At 42.3% G+C, this 20,550-nt stretch overlaps 1 protein-coding gene across 2 annotated transcripts in view; it reads right to left on the reverse strand.

The window, feature by feature from the left end:
• The window catches only part of LOC137128500 (fibroblast growth factor 12-like), a 36,027-nt gene extending 19,251 nt beyond the window's left edge, over nt 1-16,776 (reverse strand). The window contains exon 1 of one of the 2 annotated variants that reach the window (XM_067506613.1): nt 16,387-16,776. In XM_067506613.1, the coding sequence (XP_067362714.1) occupies nt 16,387-16,423 (37 nt within the window). In that variant the 5' untranslated portion in view covers nt 16,424-16,776. Of the gene's footprint in view, nt 1-7,382; nt 7,660-16,386 lie in introns of those variants that run through there. The other variant, XM_067506612.1, reaches the window with a different exon arrangement.
• Between the last annotated feature and the right edge of the window lie 3,774 nt (nt 16,777-20,550).

Consider the following 20,550-nt stretch of genomic DNA (forward strand, 5'->3'; position numbering starts at 1 on the left):
CACAAAGCACATATTCAGTGTTTTTACCAACAGAAGCCGATTTGGAGCCGGATGCTGCAGCACAGTGGACGTTTAGCTCAGTGTAACATCACCTTTGCTTTTAAGGGAACTTTTTAATGGTTTGGGAACTGGAAATACTGGTTGCTGGAGTTTTACAATTGGAATATTTTCCCATTTCCACTGCATACAAGACTTGAGCTGCAGGAACGTGCGTCCAACACACACAGGGAAAAGACATCACCTTGACGGCAGCATAGGTCTGTGTCACACATCACAGCTTTGGCACCTTATGCTGATAATGCTGTGGATGGTAAAGGGTTGAAAAATGCTTTGGCTATTTTGCACTTTTATCCAAAGCACTTTACAATGTTGCTTCACCCATTGTGTGCGGCTGTCTCTTTGACCTTTGGCATAGATGGACCCAATCCCACCGTCTTTAAAGACCTCAGCGACGTTTCTGCACAGACCTGATGCCATGATCCGCAAACCTGTTACTATTATCCTACTACTTTTGGAATCATCCAGAATAGGGTTCCTGTAATGTTTTATACATTTTACAAATTCCGTTTTGACCTTTCACATTTTAGTGATTCTTTATGTTGAATCATCAAAACTGGAAATTTGTTTCTATTTACAAAATCTAATGAAGCTGTTCAGTGAAAAACTTGAAAATCTTCTAGATGAGACTTTGTTACATGACTAAAGGATCAAGCGTAATGTTGCTGTAAAATTATTGTGGAATCCAGATTTTATTTTTGACCAACACTTCTCATGTTGGAAACAGAACCACTGATCCGTGAAATGCTTCCACATCATTAACATTTGCTGACTTGAAGGAAAGTACAAAGCGTTGCCAGCGAACTGAATATTTCAGAGCGTTTCAGCTCTGAGCTCATGGGATGTGTCAACACTTTGATGCTGTTAAAATTTAATCCTTCACGTCCAATCTGTTTGTTTCTGAGGCAGAGGCCGACGTGTCCGGCAGGTTTGTGGATCCTGCTGATGCCCTGAACTGAACCGTCAGTAATCGGGGGAACATGTCAGTGAATGCACCATCATGCTGAATGTAGGCCTACACTCCCAGCAGGTAAAAAAAAAAAAACAGGTCAGCGGCTTTAATTACTGTCGTGTATTTGCGTCCTCATACCTGCACAATGGGACTGAGAGCAGAGACAGAGAGGAGGACGAAGAGAAATGTCTTCATCATTCACATCACAATAGGTCCGTCTGCTGATTGGGTCCAGTGTGTAGATACTCAGGCCCCACAGGGACAATCTCAGTGATGGTGGATTACGCCAAACTTTGTAGCTGCTGCCTGTGGACCAGGCAACAAAGGTTTGATGTTCCAACTTTAATTCGGTCAGAACGGTGCTGCTCTCACAGGTAATATAACACATAATCCTACTCTGATGAGGCCAGAGGCCAAACTGGGTCAGAATCCACAGGAGCTGAGCTCCAGCTCATGACATCCTCCGAGTGTTAACTGCAGAGAAGAACAACTGTTTCTTCCTGTAACTTTAAATCCCTGTTTGGTCTCAGCCTCAAATACTCCCATACCTTAAATGATCGTGTTTGTCCATCGGTGGACTCAGTCTGACTCAGTCATCTACTTGTAAATCGATTAATTTGACGCCTTGCCCCATCCTTACTTCTGTGTCTGCGTCCCCAGTAAAAATTAAATACAATCTTGTTTCTACATTAAAATTTGGTTGCTTTTTCATAATTAAACTGACATTCAGAAGTTGTCAAGTTAACTTTTTGTAACACACTAAATCTGTGTAGTTGGACAGTTATAGTAACAATGACACGGCTGAGGAAATGTTTTAGGTAAACTTATCTTTAGAGCCACGAATTTCAAAGTTTAATATAACTACAATAAATCAGCACATTTCACGCTGAGTGAATATCACACAGGGAGGAGAGAGTGAGCGATTTCAGATCCAGTCCAGGACTGAAGGACAGGAAATCCACTGTGGCGGCACTACAATCGATCCCACAGCTCGTTAGCACCCAGCAAAGTGTGTGTGTGTGTGTGTGCGTGTGTGTGTACATTTCAGGTGTGTATCCTAATCAATAAACAAAGTGCCTCATCAGAGGGCAGCAGAATGTCAGCAGGACACTTACAGAACCACAAAACCACCAAAGACAGTCAGCACAGTACTCACAGTACACAGTACTCAGTTGGAGGTAGCAGTCCAAAAGAAGTAGTATTACCATTGGAAACGTTACTGGAAAAGTACAGAGCAAAATATACCAAACTTAATTAACAGCTCCCAACATTTCTCCATTTTAAAGTAATATAATATTGGATTATGACTAACGGATGATGTGTTTATCCCTTTAATTATACAGTATTTTATCAGAAGCTGCAAACAAACTAAAGCTGTAAGATAAAGGAATTTAGATACATTTACAACATTTCCCAATGAAATGTAGTAAAGACTCGATGGAAATGGAAATACTCAACAACAAACCTTAAAACTGTACGAACACTGAACACAGTAATCACAGTACTGACAGTAGTACAGCTGTAAGTACTGAGGACTGAAATGCATCAATGATTCTGTCTGTTTCATATGTTTTCTCCGACGAAACCTCTAAAACGTGTATTTTATAAACCCCGTCGAAGCCTCGGCCTCTTCACAAGGCACCAGCACCACTTTTCGCACCAAATGTGAAAATAGTTCCCCCCGAAACACTATTCACTCCTGTTTCACGAAACTGCAGAGGTCAGGTGTTTTACGTGTTCTTAATGAGGCTCATCAGACACATTCGAACATGAAGACGACTTGTTATGTCACTGATTTCATTCAGCTTCTAAACCCACGCGCACACATTCACACACACAAACAGAAGAAAAACCAGGAACAAGCAGCAGTGTGGGCGGTGGAGAGGACAGCAGCTGGATCATCAAACAAACAAAGACACTCTCTGCTCCATGGGAACGTCAGCACAAGCTGCATTGTTCCACTGCCCACTGTTACACACAGAACATATATTTTTATATGAAAATCCTTCAGTTTCTGCCAGTGACTCATCTCAGATTATTTTTTCTAAATCCTGGATTTGACTGCAGGGCCATTTTCCTGCTCAGAGAACAGTCCAACACTGGCTGGGAAAGGATCAGCAGCAGTGTGTGTTTTGTGCGTCTGTCAATAAGGAAAGAAATGCACAAGTGAGTGATGCAGAAATAATAGAATAATACAATTGTACCATCAGTAAACTAATACTAACTAATACTTCAACACCTGGAGTGGAGCTCCACATGCAGTCATCCCACAAACATTCAGGTTAACGTAGGTTAAACAGCCTCTGTTTGAATCAGATTCAACTGTCACTGAGCTCAGTGTTCGGTACACACTGGAGACATACTTACACCTGCTGGACAGCTGCAGCTACTACAACTGCTGCTGCAGACACTACTACAAATATTACTGCAGTTGTGTTAAGCTGCACTAATGTGGATGTTCTGTGTAACTTTACTGCAGTTTGCTAATGTCTGAGTGATTTAGAGACTGATCACATACATTTCTACACTTGGAAAATTAACTAAGTACATGTACTTAAGTACAGTTTTGAGATATTTTACTATGTTCCCTTTTTTTTCACTCCAGTAACTTTACAGAATCGTCTCGTTAAAGCTGAATTTAATGAACGAAATAACACGGGTTTTTGTGAATGCAGCAGCTGATACATTACTGATGTTTACACATATTACATGAATTATAATAATTAGTATATTCATGTATTTTACTTGGACACAGGACATTATACACTGATCGGCCACATTAGTACTGGTGGTTTTAATGTGATGGAGGACCAGTGTCAGAATGGCCACTCTGACGTCTCTGTTGATCTGAAGGATCACAATGATACATCAGCTTTTATTAGTTCATTAGATTTTTATACAAAACATTTCCTATTAACTTATATTAACCAGTGTGTTTAGTTTTTTTGGAGGTTTATTTTGGGTCTCATTTTGTCCACTGTTCAGGACATTGAGGAAACACAGATGATGGTTTAGAAGAACATCAAGCTGTCAGCCCTGTTGTTAGTGGACTGTGTTTTCAGTGGGTAGAATAATGAAATTGAGTGGTGACCAGCAGATGGAGACACAGAGACGAGCAGAGTCCCTTTCAAAAGAAAAATGAAAATCACCAGGTGGTAATAATGGTTAGAACCAGATTTATGCTAAGATTAGGGGTTGGGGTAGACATTTAGCTGTGATTGTTTAAAGGTGTGTGTGTGTGTGGGGGGGGGTCTGAACTATAAAAAGACTAACATGTGTGTGTTTTAAATGTTTAATGCAAAATCACTAATTCAGATTCTTCTGCTGCAAAATTCATGATCCTGACAAACAAGCAGCTTTGAATCTGACATAAACGGTGGGAAAGGATGTGTGTGTGTGTTTGTCGGGGGGGGGCTGTATGGTTTGTATGTGGAAAATTCTTACTCCTTCCATGACCTATCCGAGAATTGACAATTTATTGTCTTTGTAGTCACTTTGATAAAAAAACATAATATTTAATTTAATTAAATGCTCAGTCTGTGTATGTTTTCTGTCCGTCTGTAATTAGTTTGTATCCGTTTACTGTAATTTTGTATTTTAGATCTCTACTTTTTGAAGTCTCCCGTCTTACTGCAGTAGTTTGGTGAAGCTTTGTAGTTGTTTTACATCTTGTTTAATTCACTTTGTGTCTCTAGTCAGTTTGCAGTGGCTCATGCAGCCTTTTTCTGTCTCTTTGAAGTCAGAGTGTATAATGTTTGAGGTTTATTTTGTGTCTCTTTCTGGTCCTTTTACATCTCATTTTGTCCACTGTTCAGGACATTGAGGACACACAGATGATGGTTTAGAAGGAGATCAAGCCTTCAGCCCTGCTGTTAGCGGACAACCGTCTCTGACACCCTGTGTTTCCAGTGGAAGAATAGAATAACAAAATTGAGTGGTGACCAGCAGATGGAGACACAGAGACGAGCAGAGTCCCTCAGACTGTGCCTGCGATTAAAATCGTTGTTATATATATGACAAAGAAAACGTCACCAAAACACAGTTGTGCAGTAAATGGAATGTGGACAGTTTGTGAGAGCTGAGTTTTGTGAGGATGTAAATCTCCCTTCTCCTGGTTTCTATTTAAAGTGTGTTTCTATTCAGAGGAACTTGGAGTAAAGTGTGGACTAAGAAAATACGAGGTGCTGAAAGACCTGAGGAAACTCACAGCTGGTCAGACAGAAATACACGATACTGTAAATATAACTGAGACATCACTGTCAAGGTCACACACACAGTAGAGGGGTTGAAGTAATTTTAGCTGTGTGTTCTGTTTCTGTCACCGAGCTAAAAATGTTCTTCTCACTGTGTTCTGTTGTCCACATCAGAAACCAGAACACTCCTCCCACCGACCCACAAAATTTCCTCAGCTTTTCTTCCTCACACCCTCTCTGCAGTGTTAATGTGTAGATTTGAACTTTGTTTGCTTAAAAAGAAGAATCTGCTACAGCAGGTTCAACAGAATTTATGAGTGGATGTCATGGTGAGAGCCCCCAGGTCCTGCTCAGCCCATCAGGGAGGTCGACAGCTTTCTGCTCAGTTGGGACACACATCCACAGATCTGATGGAGTTTTAAAGGTCACATTACCACTGCTAAGGGACCAACAGTAAAGTCCTCAAAGCAGAGTCAGATGTCCCAAGCTGATTCTAAAAACAGATCCTGAGACAAACTGAAGCTCATTTTAATGAATGTGTATCATCTAAAATAAAAGTGATCTGAAGCTTGGCCTGTTAGTGCTGCGGAGCTTCTGTCAGAACAAGATGAAGTTTAAAAGCAGCCTGCATCTGAATTCAGCCAAAGATAATTTTCAGAGAGAATATTTAAAAACAGGCATTGACCAGACTTCTTCAAATGCAGGACACATGTAAAACAGATACAAGTGAAAAACCAGGCTGAGTGGGAGTGTTTTTGTAGGTCCAATAAACCCAGCAGAGTGAGACAACGGTCTAGAGGATCTCAGCATGTCAGTTTCAGGAGTCATGTGACACCTGTATGGTCCCTGTTCATGTCACCATCAAAATTCTGCTCTGTGGTGAAAAGGGACTTTCCTTTTCTGTCAAAGTGCAACAGCAAATATTATGCTCTGAGGCAACATATTCTGTAACTAACAAAGTCTAAAGGCAGTGGCCTGACCTCATAGTTTTTGAGTGGTTGCACTCAGGTTGCAGCACCTCTGTGATAAACCTACCTATTAATGAAAGTGCAACATTAGACCTCAGACACATGGCAAGATGCTGTTTTACTGTATGTCAATCAACTTCCTGAAATAACTTTTCTCATCTCTGTTTCTTCAAAGATCAGATGTGTTGTGTAGGGACATGATGCCCTTTGTTTCTCTGCATCTGTCACTTGCTGTTTAAATAAATGATCTTTTCCAGAAGACAGAGTTTAATAAAAGGACATCGGTGTCATCAGTTCATATTTTATAGAGCACAAGTGTTGATGTGTATACGGAAGGAGACATTTGTAAAGTGTTTGGCCGTGAGACGAAGGAGGTGTGAGACACTGAGATGATCCCGGACATTAACACAGATATTAATAAGCATCTGACACATCAGGAGAGACGGAGTAAATATACCTCTGTACCTGTGCCCTCTAGTGTCTGCGTACACATATATGTCTGTGCCTAATTATACTACATGTGTTCCATCCCATCATGTGCTCTGTAAGTAGAACCCTGGTCAGTTTTCACGTCTCAGTTCAGAAGCTTTGGCACAAAGCCGTGCAGGACAGTTTGACACTTCAAAATGACAATAAAAGTTTTTCCTCAATCAACAAACATTTGTGCAGTGTGGCTAAATGTGCTCATCCTGTGTGAACAATCACCTGACATCTAGCCTGACCGAATAGTCATTTTTATTTAGCAGCTTTCATCGTCATCACGAGCAGCAGCTACTAAAATATCTCAGCTATTTTTACACAGTCAGCCAACAACACCTTTTTCCCTTTCTGTGCTGCTTTTCTGCTCCACTGGCTGCTCTTACAGGTTGTAGGAGCCACATTATAGTTGGGTTTGATTGATGTGGTACAAATTACAGCAAAAGTCAGAAGCACCAGGGCAGAATTCATCTAGAATAAATAGATTAAAACCAAATTGACAGATGCCTCCAAGTACTGTTTCCATGTGTAAACACTTCCATGTCCATGGTAACGTGGGCCTTCACACAGTCACCAGAAGTTACCTCACAAAAGCAGGAATCAGACATTTAACCCGTAGCATCAGAAAAAAAGCAGGAAAAGACGTGACCAACAAAAACCAGGAGTTGAGCTGCAGGAGCTGCCACTTCTCACCATCACTAACCATGAAGAACAATGTGCTGAGAGTGGACTCACCCTGTGGGTCGCTCTCGCTGTGAATGCTGCCCTGCTCCTTGTCTGCCACCGCTGCTTTACTGTCTCCTGACAGCAGGCGACGGAACAGGCTGCAGTAACGGGTCATGGTGCACAGAGACCCGACTCAGCTCACGCTCACTTAATGGGACTCGCTTGGGATCAGAGGAGTCATTATGGTCTCTGTGTGTCAGTCTGTCTGTCTCTGGTGCACATACCTCTGAGAGCTCCCGCCTCCACGTGATGACACTGAGCTACACACACAGTCACAGCGAGCAGCAGTGTGGACACTTATCCGTCGCAGTCCTCACTGATACTGAGAAGACAAAGCCTGAGCCTGACCCAGCTGTTAATTTATTGAAGTGGTCAGTTCAAATAAGATCTGCTATCAGTTCTTGGTGTCCTCTTAGGAGCATGAATCACACATGTCCTCATCAAACAACTAGAGATCGGGTGTGTCTGTGGGTGTTTGAGGTCTGGACATTTGTGGACATTTATAGTCTCAGATGACATTTGTAGTGTCTTTGTGGGCATCATTTTGTTTCTCTTTAGAAAGTTCTGGTGTTTTTGTGGACGTTTTAAGGTATTTTCTGGAAACTGAAACTGAACAGTAGAACAGTCGGCCTCCTGTCTCCAGGACACATGTCACATGTCTTCGGGCCAGACACGGAACTCTAAGTTGCTCATTACTTGAAGTTGTTCTGCACGAACGCGTCTGCACAGTGTGAGACTGGATGGAGGGATGAGATTAGAGACGTGACTGTGCACAGTGGGTGTGGTTCCAGATCATCAGTTTTTAGTCAGACTCAGCCTCTCTGAGTACAGGCAGGTGTACAGACCCAGGTGAGAACTGCTGAGGAAGCAGGTGGCAGCTTAATCCCTGAAGCTTGTCTCGTAAGGTATTTCATTTACTGGGAAAGTCCTGACTCTAAGAAAGGGAGACACATTAGATAGAAACAAACAATCTAATGGTGGACTGTGTCTCAGCTGAAGACTGAAACCAAGAAGCTGAACCCTGAGGTTCGGTGCTGAGCAGAATGCAGCAGAATTAGAGCTTTAAGGCCTGAGATGTGGACGTAGGCTCAGATATCACATCCTGACCTTGGTTTTATGGACGAGTGCTCCACTGTGTCAGAGAGTTTTATGGGAGCAGTGATGGCTCTAATGGAACTAAAGGGATGATGAATATTTCCGAGACATAATATCAGGATCGATATCTGAGCTGCAGTTACTACACTGAGGTCCATTAACTTCTGTTCATCCACAACATGCTGAATAGTGTAAGGCCAACATTTTCCTGTTTTTAAATGTTAGTTTTGATTAGTCACGTCAGTAAAGGTATGATTTCTTCATGCTGAGCAAGTCAACATCTTTTTGCACATCGTCTTTCTGTCTCTATACCTTTCTTTGCATTATTGTTCTTACTTTTTTATGTAATATGTATGAGGAGGCAGTTTTTTTACAGTAGAAAACGTAATTATTTGATTGTTCAAACTATCAGAACTTCAGTCTCACTGTTTCATGAGTAAATGCCAGACAATAAGATGTTATCAATAATAACTACAATTTAGGAAACAGGACTATTGAATCCATGATTTCTGTATTGCATGTGAAACAAATAAGTTTATTAATGTAGAAAAACCATCACACGTGAGCCTGGAATCTCATCTGAGGATATTTAAGGAATATTTCAAAGAGGAGGCCAACACAAAGTCACATGCTGATCTTACTCAGCTCATGCATCATATTTATGCAGCGTCTGTTGCTGCATCTCGACTGTTGCATGGTTGTTTTTCTCTTCGGTCTTATTTCAAACTTCTGTCCTCCACAGGCACATTTATAAATCAGCTTCTATTCACTAATCAGCTGTGGTATTATTCTCCTGTGCACTGTGAGAATCTGATTCTGATTCTGCTGCTGTTTCACTGCAGAGACAGTTCCCTGTCAGACCAGCTGGGGGCACGCGGCAGCAGAGGACAAGGAGTCGGGGTGGGACGCACTGACGGGAAGAGGAAAACACAGCAGTAAAGGACACGGAGAACATCACAGCTCCTCCTACACTGCATCCATGGTTCCCACAGTGGTGTCACTGACACACACACACACACCTTTATCATCACCTCACCACAGTCACACTTGTCCCCCTGCAGTAAGTCTGTGGTGAGAGGAGCTGCATATAGAAACTGTAGACAAGGCAGAGACAGACGTGAGCCGACCATTTACCACTTACATGAACAAATTAGGTTGGACAAGCCTCAGTTTTCTCTGAAATAACTTGAAAAGCAGGAAAAGGACATTTTAAATGAAATCTGACTTTGCGGGAGATTTTTTAATCTACTGAATATTTTTAATGAGACAACAAAACAAAAACGAAGGCTCCACATGGGATCGCGACAAGCTGTTTCTGCACCTGGAGTTCAGACTCAGATGTACTGTGACCTTGGACTTCAGCTTGGGCCTGCTGTTCAATCTGGGCTCCGTTTTCCTCTTGCGGCCACAGCCAGGGAGCTCAGCTATAGGGCCCTGCAAACGTATTCATACCCCTGGAATGCTTTTGTAAGGCACTGTATAGTGCTATGGACTTTCTTAATGACATTTGCAGTTGTAGTCACAGGGAATTCAGGAGACAAACTGTCTAAAATTTTCTTTCTGGCCTCATAAAAATCTCTCCTGATCAGTGTTGTGCACAAGGTGATGACATTTCTCCAGTATACAGTAAGTAAAAAAGTACAATGACAACATATCAAATGTTAAAAACTAAGTAACAGTTCAGGGACAACAAAAGACCCATGAGGTAAATTGGCTTCGTATCACCAGCGATTTTTTTTCCGTCTCTTCAACAAAGGCATTAAACACGCCGCACCTGTGTAGCTCTTTGCATCATCCTTACAGATGTAGGGATCCCGATGCCAATACATCAAGCATCAAGCCCAATCCTGCTTTTGCATACTCGCACTCATTGAACATACTTTGCCCAAAACCATGTTGACCTCTGCAGGTGGAGGTGAAAAGTGTCTGTGGCTCAGGTTTAGAGCTTTTAAGAAAACTGATGAGGACAAAATTAAAGCTGAATACAAACTCTGCTGTGCTAAAGTCTTAAGATCTAGTTACTAACAGTCAGACTGATGTTGCTCTGATTATTTTAGTTATATAGTCACAAATTATTAACTATTGTAATAGTTAAATATTTGTGACTGACATAATCAAAGTTATTCTACCTTCATAATCCTATGGAGACTCTACAGTCCATGTTGTCCACACTTCTCCATCCAGGATCTCACCCTAAATCTGTGCTTTGTTCGTCTATTGTCCCCTTTTCTTTTTGTTCTTTTCAGTGACAATTGCTCCATTTATTAAACACCAGTCACCATCTTGTTTGTTTTGGCAAAAGAAAGTGTGTGAATTTCTGTTCTCATGACATTTGCTTAACTGTAGTGGATTGATGAGGATTTTACTGTCCGGTACCTCATTCTAGAAGTAAAGCAGTTTAGTACTTGTATCAGTACTCAATATGGGAGAGTATTAAAATGTAGGTATTTGTACTCAGTCTTGGGAAGAATTACTATGAAGAATGACAAACATCAAACATCTGTCTCTTGCAGGAATGTCCTGTATTTTCTGACCCATCCGTCCACCCTAACACTGACCTCCTCACTCTAAAACTACAATGGAATTCTAATTTATTCCTATAGCATCAATTCATGACAAAGTAATCTCAAGGCACTTTACATGTAATAAAGTCACAACAATAACACAACTTTCTTCTTCAGTGATCTCATTTCTCCTCACGTTACTATTGGTCGACAACCTGCTGCAGAAACAACACATGGCCTCGTGATTTACAGGAGGACTTGAGTCTCTCGTTGCAGTCTCTGTCGCTGTGAGTGAAGCTGGGGTGATGGGAATGTTAGTGCTGCACAGACATCCACCCCGTTCATCGGCTGCAGCCGCATTGCATTAGCCTGTTCATCAACCTGGTGTGTGTGCGTTTGCAGAGACCATTTGCAGAAGAGCCTCATAAATAATGGACAGATCTGCTCACTCTCTCTCTCTGTACATGACGATACACTTAAAGGTTATGCTTGCTCGCTCTCTTCTCTCTCTCTCTCTCTCCCTGTAACACACTCTCATTTGCTGTCTCTCGCCCCCTTCGTCTCCATGGCGATACCCTTAAAGGACCACTCTAGGTTGTTTTCCAAACCTTCCTGTTTGACAGATTACATTAACAGACATCACCACACATCACTGCAGCATTAGCTACATCCTAACACTTTAGCATGGCCTGCGTTGGGGGGTGTTCAGCTCCGTGCAGCTTACTGTGAAGCTCCATCAGCCCCTCTGTAAAACTGTCTCAGACTGGGAGAAGTGATGCGTAATGACTTCAACAAGTTAACACTTTTAATCAAATTGAATTTAATCTAAGACGAATTTCACGTCTATACACTCCAGAAGCCTCTAACTGGCCTAAAGACAACAGTGCTGACACTGTGCACAGTTTCTCTCTTCAGTTGATCAGTAAAGTCGAATTATTAAAACATTGTGTTTTGTCCCAGAACCATAGATGAGCAGTTTGCTGTGAGAAAAACAAAGATCCTCAAACTGACGCCTGCAGGTTTGTGTCTGCAGAACAATTCAGACAACTCGTCCACGGTCAAAGCAGGTGCTGATTCATTTTCTTTCAATAATTGACTTAAATTTCAGTAATTTCTTTAAGTAATTTTAGCTCCACTTCTTTAAAGTGGGATTTCAAATAGCAGCTTTTCCCACTTTTAGGGAATAATTGGACTTTTCAGCAGGTCTCTGACATGATTCCTGGATTAGTTCACTGCTTTCTCCTCTGAAGCTCCTGCACTTTTAAAAGTGGATGATGTCATGTTTCATCTGCTGTTCGATGAGATATTTTCACTGTTCACAGATCCCAGATTCATACACCCATTAATTCATTATTAATAAGGCCAATGCGTGAGAGCTGAGGCTGCTGGGAACAATGGAAACCAGTAAAGAAAACAAAAGGCCATAAGTAGGGAGCGGCTCATACACCCATTAGCCTGTTAGTGCTGAGCTCAGAATATTCTACTAATACACACACACGACTTTGCTCTTCCTCAAAGTTTAAATCCTGAAGTAAATGTCTTATATGTCAGACCAAAGAAAGGAAATCAAAACTATCTCCAACTGCTATTCACCACAGCCACAGACAGACCACATCTGTTCAAGTGTTCAACAAAGAGGAGCAGAAGAAGAGATAATGCTAAACAAGTCAACCACATGTTCTACGAAATGTTCTACAAAAAACCTGAAGCCCGGTAGAAATGAGAAACACTAAAAGTCCTGAGCTGCAGGATTCCTCCAGTAATGAGTTTGCAGAGGGGCTGTCACACACCATTTCCTCTGTTTCTAATATTTGGTTCCCACATGCAGAACAGATTCTGTGAGGATCTTGTTGGTTAAAGTGTCTGTATTCAGACAAAGATTGTTGGTGAAGGAAGATGCTCCACTCTGTACCAATCAGTGAGCGACTGTAGTTCCTACATCTGGGTCAAACACACAGTCAGTCCGAGTTTGGGTGTTTTCAGCTGATCCATAACGTGGCCATTTTGACATCACAATCACAAAGCTGCAACTTTTTGAAAACCTGTTCTTTTAGTGAAGATTTAACAATGACCCCAGAACACTGACTTCAACGTTTCCACACTCTCACCCTCAGTCTGAGCCCTTTTGATTTCCTGGTAAACAGCACATGAGCCTCCACCACTCGGCCGAACCGTAGCTAAAATAAAAGAATCGGGTCCTTTCTTCTCTGAACTGTGTTCAGTGTTCAGTCTCTGCTTCACGGCTGGACTTTACAGAGCAGAGGGGACATTGGAGACAGAGACTCTGAGGATGCTAAAATCCATGGATTCTCCAAACTTTGACCTTTTCTCCTGATCAAATGTCAGTGTAGAAAACTTTCCGCTTCACCGATGAACTTTGATTCTGTGAGGATCTTGTTGGCTAAAGTGTCTGTATTCAGACAAAGATTGTTGGTGAAGGAAGATGCTCCACTCTGTACCAATCAGTGAGCGACTGTAGTTCCTACATCTGGGTCAAACACACAGTCAGTCCGAGTTTGGGTGTTTTCAGCTGATCACTACAAACAAAGAGAGAAATCGACAGGAAACACACACCTCCTCTGAGACCTTGTGTGTGTGTGTGTGTGTCCATTCAGTCTCTCAGGTTTCTCTCTTTTGGCCAGCAGGTCACTACAGTCCTGAATCGTGTGGATCTGATCCCAGAATCAATAGAAGCCACTGATTAGTCTGCTGTAAACAAAGTGAACACACTGAAACTGACTCTGTCGTCCTACCAAACACACACACACACACACACTTTACTGTAAACTGAGCTCACAACACAACAACTACATGTTGAGGTTTCCTAGTGGGTTTGGGCCTAAGAGTGCAAGAAGTCCAAAATTTGTCTCATTAACTTGAAGCTCAGGGTTTGGCTCTGTGCAGCGGGGGGACAGAACACAGCAGGTAGGGGGGCACCACATATTCAGTATCAGACCAGCCACTATAGCCTACGAGCTGTGTCTCAATTCAGGGGCTGCATCGTGTGAAGGTTGCATTTGGTCCTACATGTTGAAGTGACCTTGGGCAAGACACTGAACCCCAGGTTGCTTCTGGTGGGTCAGGTGAGCACTTTGCATGGCATGTTGTGCGTGTGTGTGCGTGTGTGTGTGAATAAAAGCACTATATAAGCAGAGCATTTGCATTTGAAGCCCACGGCGTCTCGGCTGTGCTTTCTTTCCCCTGGCAACAAAGGCTCCAGGCACTGCCATTGAAAAGAGAACATGTCAGACTCAGAGCTTGAGGAACTTAACAATAGCAATGATTTTTTCCCCACTGCCGTGTCCAGGGGAGTGTAGCCTTCTCAGACTGACTCCTGGCATCTGTAAACACTGATTGGGCCCCTGTGAGCTTTCTACTTTTAACAACAGTGAATTTGGAAAGTATTTTCTGGTGAACAGCGTATGTGCAGCCGCCCCCCTTTTGTCCCGATGACATGTGGTTCAGGCTCAGTGTGGACTGAAAGTGCTCAGGCTTTGACACTCCAGCAAGCAGATTTAGCACCTGGTCCTTGGCCCACAGTCCCTGCTGAGGAGCCATATCCCAAACTGCTGAACTATTCCTTTAATTGTAGCACAGCTTAGGTGCTCTAAGCTGCAGTATGATGATGTTATATTGAGGTCTGTCTCATCAACAGCGGGCAGCTGACTCACTCCAGCTTTTAACTCTAAACCATTTACAACGTCGCACACATTTCACTGACCTCAGCAACGTTTTTGCTCAGCTTTCTCATCACATGCTGCAGCAGAGAGGAGCAGACTGTCCAGAAACTAAAGGAAAACAGTTTATATGAGCTCAGTACTGATGTTGTCTCTCCACATCTGGAATAGTTCCTGCTGCTTTACTCAGTGCAGACATCCACTATCTCTCTGTAGCTTCTCAGGATCTGATACGTTTGTCAAGTTTCCATCATTTAAAGACAAAAAAGTAACACACAAATTCATGTGCCACAATTATCGTAGCTAAAATGACACATGCAGCATCAGAGGAAACGTTTTGTTGTTGGTAGGAAGATGATGAGCAGCTGCTCTGTGGAAACTAAAGATCCAAACATACAGTTCAGTCACAGAGATGTGGATCAGCGCTTTGCATAATGGATCTAGTCAAAACCAGCATTTAAACCAGCAACTTTTCCCACTGCCTCAGCAACACTGCTCTGTATAAACGCACTGAACCTGCATTTCATATCGTTTTAAAACCTTTTCACATTTGGCTCAAGGTTTCAAATAAGATTATAGTGTCATCCACTTTAATCACAAAAAACTTTGTCCAATCGCATGTATGTTCTAGTCCAGTTACAGCTCGTGTCCTCTGAGGTGATTATTAAATTACAGACAAAAACCTCAGTTCCCATTGGTTTGAGATGGACGTCCCAGTTTAACAGAACCGAAATGTACACAAAAAAATAGAAACTGCAACTGTGAAAATCACTTTTCAGTACTGCAGGTCACAGCAATCAGGTGTGTCAACATGTGTCCCCGTGAACTTGAAACCTGCAGAGGACATCAGAGACAAACAAGCTGCCAGACACCAACATGGATCCAAATGTCAGGAGACAATTATAAAGACACCATGTCTTCACACACCTGCAGAGACACTTCTTACTACTACATCAAAAAAGGACTTTAAACAATCATAGTACTAACTACTACAGCAAAGAAGGACTAAATCTGTCTCTCTAGTCTTTATGTCCCCCAGCCTTTATGTGCATCCTATCTACTTGTCTTAACAGGTGATGTCTTTCTCGTGTGGCATCTTTCTTTATGTCCTTCTAACTGTCTCCATCCTCACATGCTCTTTGTCTCTTATCTCTCTGCCTGTTCTCATGTCTCACTAACAGTCTGTGTTTTGGTTGTCCTGTCTTTCTCTCACTCCTTTGTCAAACATTCTGTCCTCTTTCTGTCTCTGGTCCTTTAATAATTGCCACTGTCAAACTTTGTTGTCTCTCTTCTATGTTCTACATGTCCTTCTGTGTCTCTACACCTCATCAGTTCTTCTGTCTCTCGACCCTGTTATCAGTCCCTGTCACCTCCCGTCCAAGCCTCGTCTCAGTACCACTGCTTCATTTGTTTGCAACATCTTGTCTGTCTTCATCGGCCTCTGTCTTTAGCCTCTTGTCTGTGTCTCCTTCCAACTGTCTGTCTCTCTGTGTGTTTTGCTGCATCAGGTTTCTTTCAGTGTGGGCTCACACACACACACACACACACACACACTGCACCCCATCCCATAATAACCACACCTTGCAGCTCCTGTGCAGCTGCATCCAGGGGCAGCAGGATAGCGCAGTACCCAACATGCATCACTCTCTGCATCCACCCAGAAAAATACCAACTTCCTCCATCCCTCCCTGGCCTGTCAGGAAAGTTCCCTCCCTCCTCCTCCTCCCTGTCTCCTACCTGCCGGGGCCTTCTCTTTGACCAGTGCCAGGTCCATCTCCCGGTGCTGCTCGGTTCGGTTCGGTGACACAAATCCGACTTTCACTTCGTCAATCAGCTGAAGCCACCGGAGAACGCGCTCACAGATCAGCCGCTGGTGGGTCGATACCGGCGGTAGGTGGAGGACGGAGGGAGGGAGGGAGGCGCCGGGCGGAGAAAGGCAGAAACGCACCGCGGTGTTTTCTCCTCACGGGTTCGGTTCTTCTACTTCTTCTTTGCCGTTTTGCTGTTTTCCTCCCGCAGATGTTGAGGCTCGTGCGTTCACCTGTCCGCGCGCTGCTGCTCCCTCTTTCCTCTGTCTCGCTCTGTGCTCGCGCTGCGTCGCTGCAGAACGAGGCAGGAGAGCACGGTGACGTCAGCGCCGGAAGAGGTTTTAAGGTGACACGATGAAGATAAAGATAATCACAATCAGAAACGGGTTTAAGCCGGAACTTAGCCCGTTATTAAAGAGAATTTACCTGTTTGAAATGACGTTGCACCTGGAGGCGCCACGTGCCATGACATAGTGTGACGTGTTTGTGTTAGACTCTTCTCTGAGCTACATACATGAAAATAAAGTCATTTATTTTAAATTTAACTTAAAGAGAGGAAATCTACGGTGGCCCAGAAAGGTCAGAGCAGACACGTGAATCCTCCTCGAACCACTTGACAGGTTGACACCTTGTTCAAGACATTTAGAAAAAACACTGCAGATACAGATTGGTTTACTATGGACAAACTCCTTCATGTCACTCCACACAAACACACTGCTGACGCTTGTTGAATCCCTGCAGGCTGCAGCAACTGTGTCTCAGTATTCTGTCCTACATCTACTACCATCTGCAGTCTCACCCGTTCCTCCTGTCCAAAATCTCTGACTTGGACTTCTCTGGCTCAGGTCTTACATATCTGGACAAACCTTCTGTGTAACTTGGCAGGAACAAGTTTCTAACTCTCACTGCTTCTTTACCAATGTTCTCAGTCCTCTTCTTATCATCCACCCACACAACCTTTCCAATCACTTTCCACCAGATGTCTTCACTGTCTCATCACACATTCCTGCCTGTCTTTCTTTGCTGGGATGAAATCCAAAATGCATCAGCACGTCTCATTTTTGATCAGCCAAAAATAACATATTGTACCTTTCTTGCTGAAAGAGTGTTCGACTCAACAGTACCTTTCCACCTAAGCACCTTTACGCAGGATTACAATCATTCCAGCCCACTGTCCTCTGTCAACAAAGGCTCTCTGCTGGTCCCTTCACCACACAGCAAAACTGCAGTGATCCCATGATGTTGGAACGAGCTGCCAAACTCTGCAGGCTCAGCAGCCTCACTCCCAATATTCACAACACTACACTCTGTACTTAAATAAATCAGTCCTATGTTGCACTTGCTTGCGTCTCATGAAATGGAAACACTTCTCACAGGACTTTGCTTTGATGTTTTCTCCTTTCTTAGATAGTTCATTGGCTTTGTAACTCACTGGTAAGTTGTTTTTGACCAATCAAAAAAGTAGAACTGCCGTCTAAGATGCAGTAAGTGTAAGTAAGTAAGTCTGAATATTTGAAGAATTTTAAAAACCTAAATTGAAAATCACAGTAACCTTTTTTGGTTTGTGCACAGAGGATCATTTCACCATGTTTCAGTGTGGAAAACAAAATAATTATCATTATCAGTGGTTTATTTTTAAAAACAAATATTTCTCATTAAAAGCTTTAAATTTACCCATGAACTTTTACTCTGAAACATTTGCAGGAAGTTGCACATCCCACAGAAATGGCCCAACAGACACATTAGTAAAAGTAATATTGAACAGAAGTTATGTAAGCAGGAATATGACAGGATGAGACTGACGTGGAAATCTGTGCACATTAATACTGTTATGTTTGTCGTACTAATGGAACTAATGTGGAAATGATCAGTACACTGACTTTAACATTTTCATCCCTCTGTGTTTTTCTTCTACTTCTTTTTTTTCCATGAGCAGTTTCTTTTAAAGTCTGTTTGAATCATAGATTTTGAGATCAGCAGCACAGGAGGCTGCCCGTGTGTGTGTGTGCAGCATATGTTGCGTTTATATTTGGAGGCTGATGGATGGTTTCCATGCATGCATGGTGCATGGTGACTGCTCTGATGACGATGACAAAGAGCTGAGTTCAAGCAAAGACACAACAGGAAACAGAGAGGAGAGCAGGTGGAAGACAGGTGCTGAGACAACAGGAAGCTGGAAACCAAAAGAGGAAGAAAGGAGATCAGGATGGCAGCAGTGAGGAGATGGAGGAAGAGAGGAATCATGCAGAGGAGATGATCATGAGACAAGAGAAAACAAGAAGAAGTGAGGAACCAGGGATGGAGAATAGACAAGCAGAGGAAAGTTTGTGAAAGGAGACAAGGACAGGAGAGGAGGAGACAGGTACACGAGGAAGGTGTGTTGCCTCCCAGCATGCCCTGGGGCAGTGGCTTCATCACCATTTTATCCATGTTGCTGGATTCAAAAAGCAACAACCCGACTGTTGCAGATAAACACAATTTAAAGAGCTGCTCTGTTGATGTCAGTGAACTGGTTTGATTGTATTTAGCAGAGAAAAAGATGATTGACTGAAAATTTGAATGTTCTTCAAAGGTGTTTCTGTAAATGTTGATGCTTTTTAATCACCACCAAAGTCAACATCACCAGGGCTTCAATCTGCAGATTATAGCCCCAACTGCACACGGGTCAGGATGACATTCCCTTCTCTCCAATTACATTTGACAGATAGAACCAGGATAAGAAAACAGGGATTTGGCATCATAAAGGATGCTAAATCTTTTTTAGCAAAATTACGTTTTTAATGTTGTGCAAACATCTGTATCTTATGTACACAAATTATAAGCTTTGTGCACAAAATGACTTACTTACAAAATAGTACATTTTCTACATCGTGTGACTTCTTGGGCAAAAGTTATTTTGTGAGCACAACTTTTCATTAACAGGAATTTTATAACAGCGCTGACTACAGAGAAAGTCATTGCTGTATGAAGCCTCTTCCGTAAAGATTCACAGTCACCCAGGTTTAGTTATCTGAAGATTGAATAATGTCAACTGGACTTCCTCTTAGTTGAGAACATTTCCATCCAAGAAGAAGTCCAGTTGCGATGATTCAACCTCTGGAGATGCCTCTTAGGGCAAATTTGATATTGGTAAAACTGGGCTTCCTTCTCAGAGGAACATGTTCTGCACGTTGATTTGGCGTGTGTTTTAACGCCAGATACCGTTCCTGTCACAACCCTCCCATTTTTGATCTGGGATTGGGACTGACACTAAGATAACCCTTTGTGGCTGGGCTACACCTGGTGGGGTGGGATTTGAACCCGCAACAGGTGTTCAACAGGTTTTTCTTACTGTAATGTTTCTTTTCTTTCCATACTGGTCTTTAAAAAAAATATTTTTTTAATGCACATTTGATGATTTCTCATCAATCTAATACACAGAGTGAGTGTTTTTGGTAGTACATCTCCACATGAGGATAAGTTATGGAGTTAATAAAGTCTACCAAATAAATACTAAAGTCACATATTCACACTTTAATTACCCCTTATCATAGAGGGGGAGTTATGGAGGACAAAATATACACCGTTTTTTGCAAATAGTTGTTTACAAATATTCATCTGATTATATAAAATCAAGTAGGTCTTAAACCAAACTCTAATCTTTTTACAAAATTTACAAAACAGTTTCTCTGCGCAGCTGCAGGGATATTGACTACATTAGTAAACTCATCCCTCCATTATCTTTACTGCTGCTGTTAACCGACAGCTGTGGACTGTGGGAGGAAACTGAAGTACCTAAAAGAAGCCCACACAAGCATGAGAAGAACATTCATAATGCACATAGAAAAGCCAGTCAGTCATGTTGAAGCTGTGAAGCTTCTACCTGTGAGGCAGGTTTGCAAACCACTAAGGAATTTTATAAAGGCCTGTACAAACAAGAGCAACACTTGCAGCAAGAACATTTCAAAGGTCATATGTTAACACAAAAAGTTGTGATCCTATTGTTTGAAGGGAGATTTTGATTTCCAAACATCTGGCTTTAATTATTGTAAAGTTAAGTTTTAGCTTTTGGGGAATTAGTGTTTTGCTCAGGAACATGTTATTGATGAAGGAA

Source organism: Channa argus, chromosome 6 (assembly GCF_033026475.1).
Source record: "Channa argus isolate prfri chromosome 6, Channa argus male v1.0, whole genome shotgun sequence".
NCBI classification, from domain to species: Eukaryota; Metazoa; Chordata; class Actinopteri; order Anabantiformes; family Channidae; genus Channa; species Channa argus.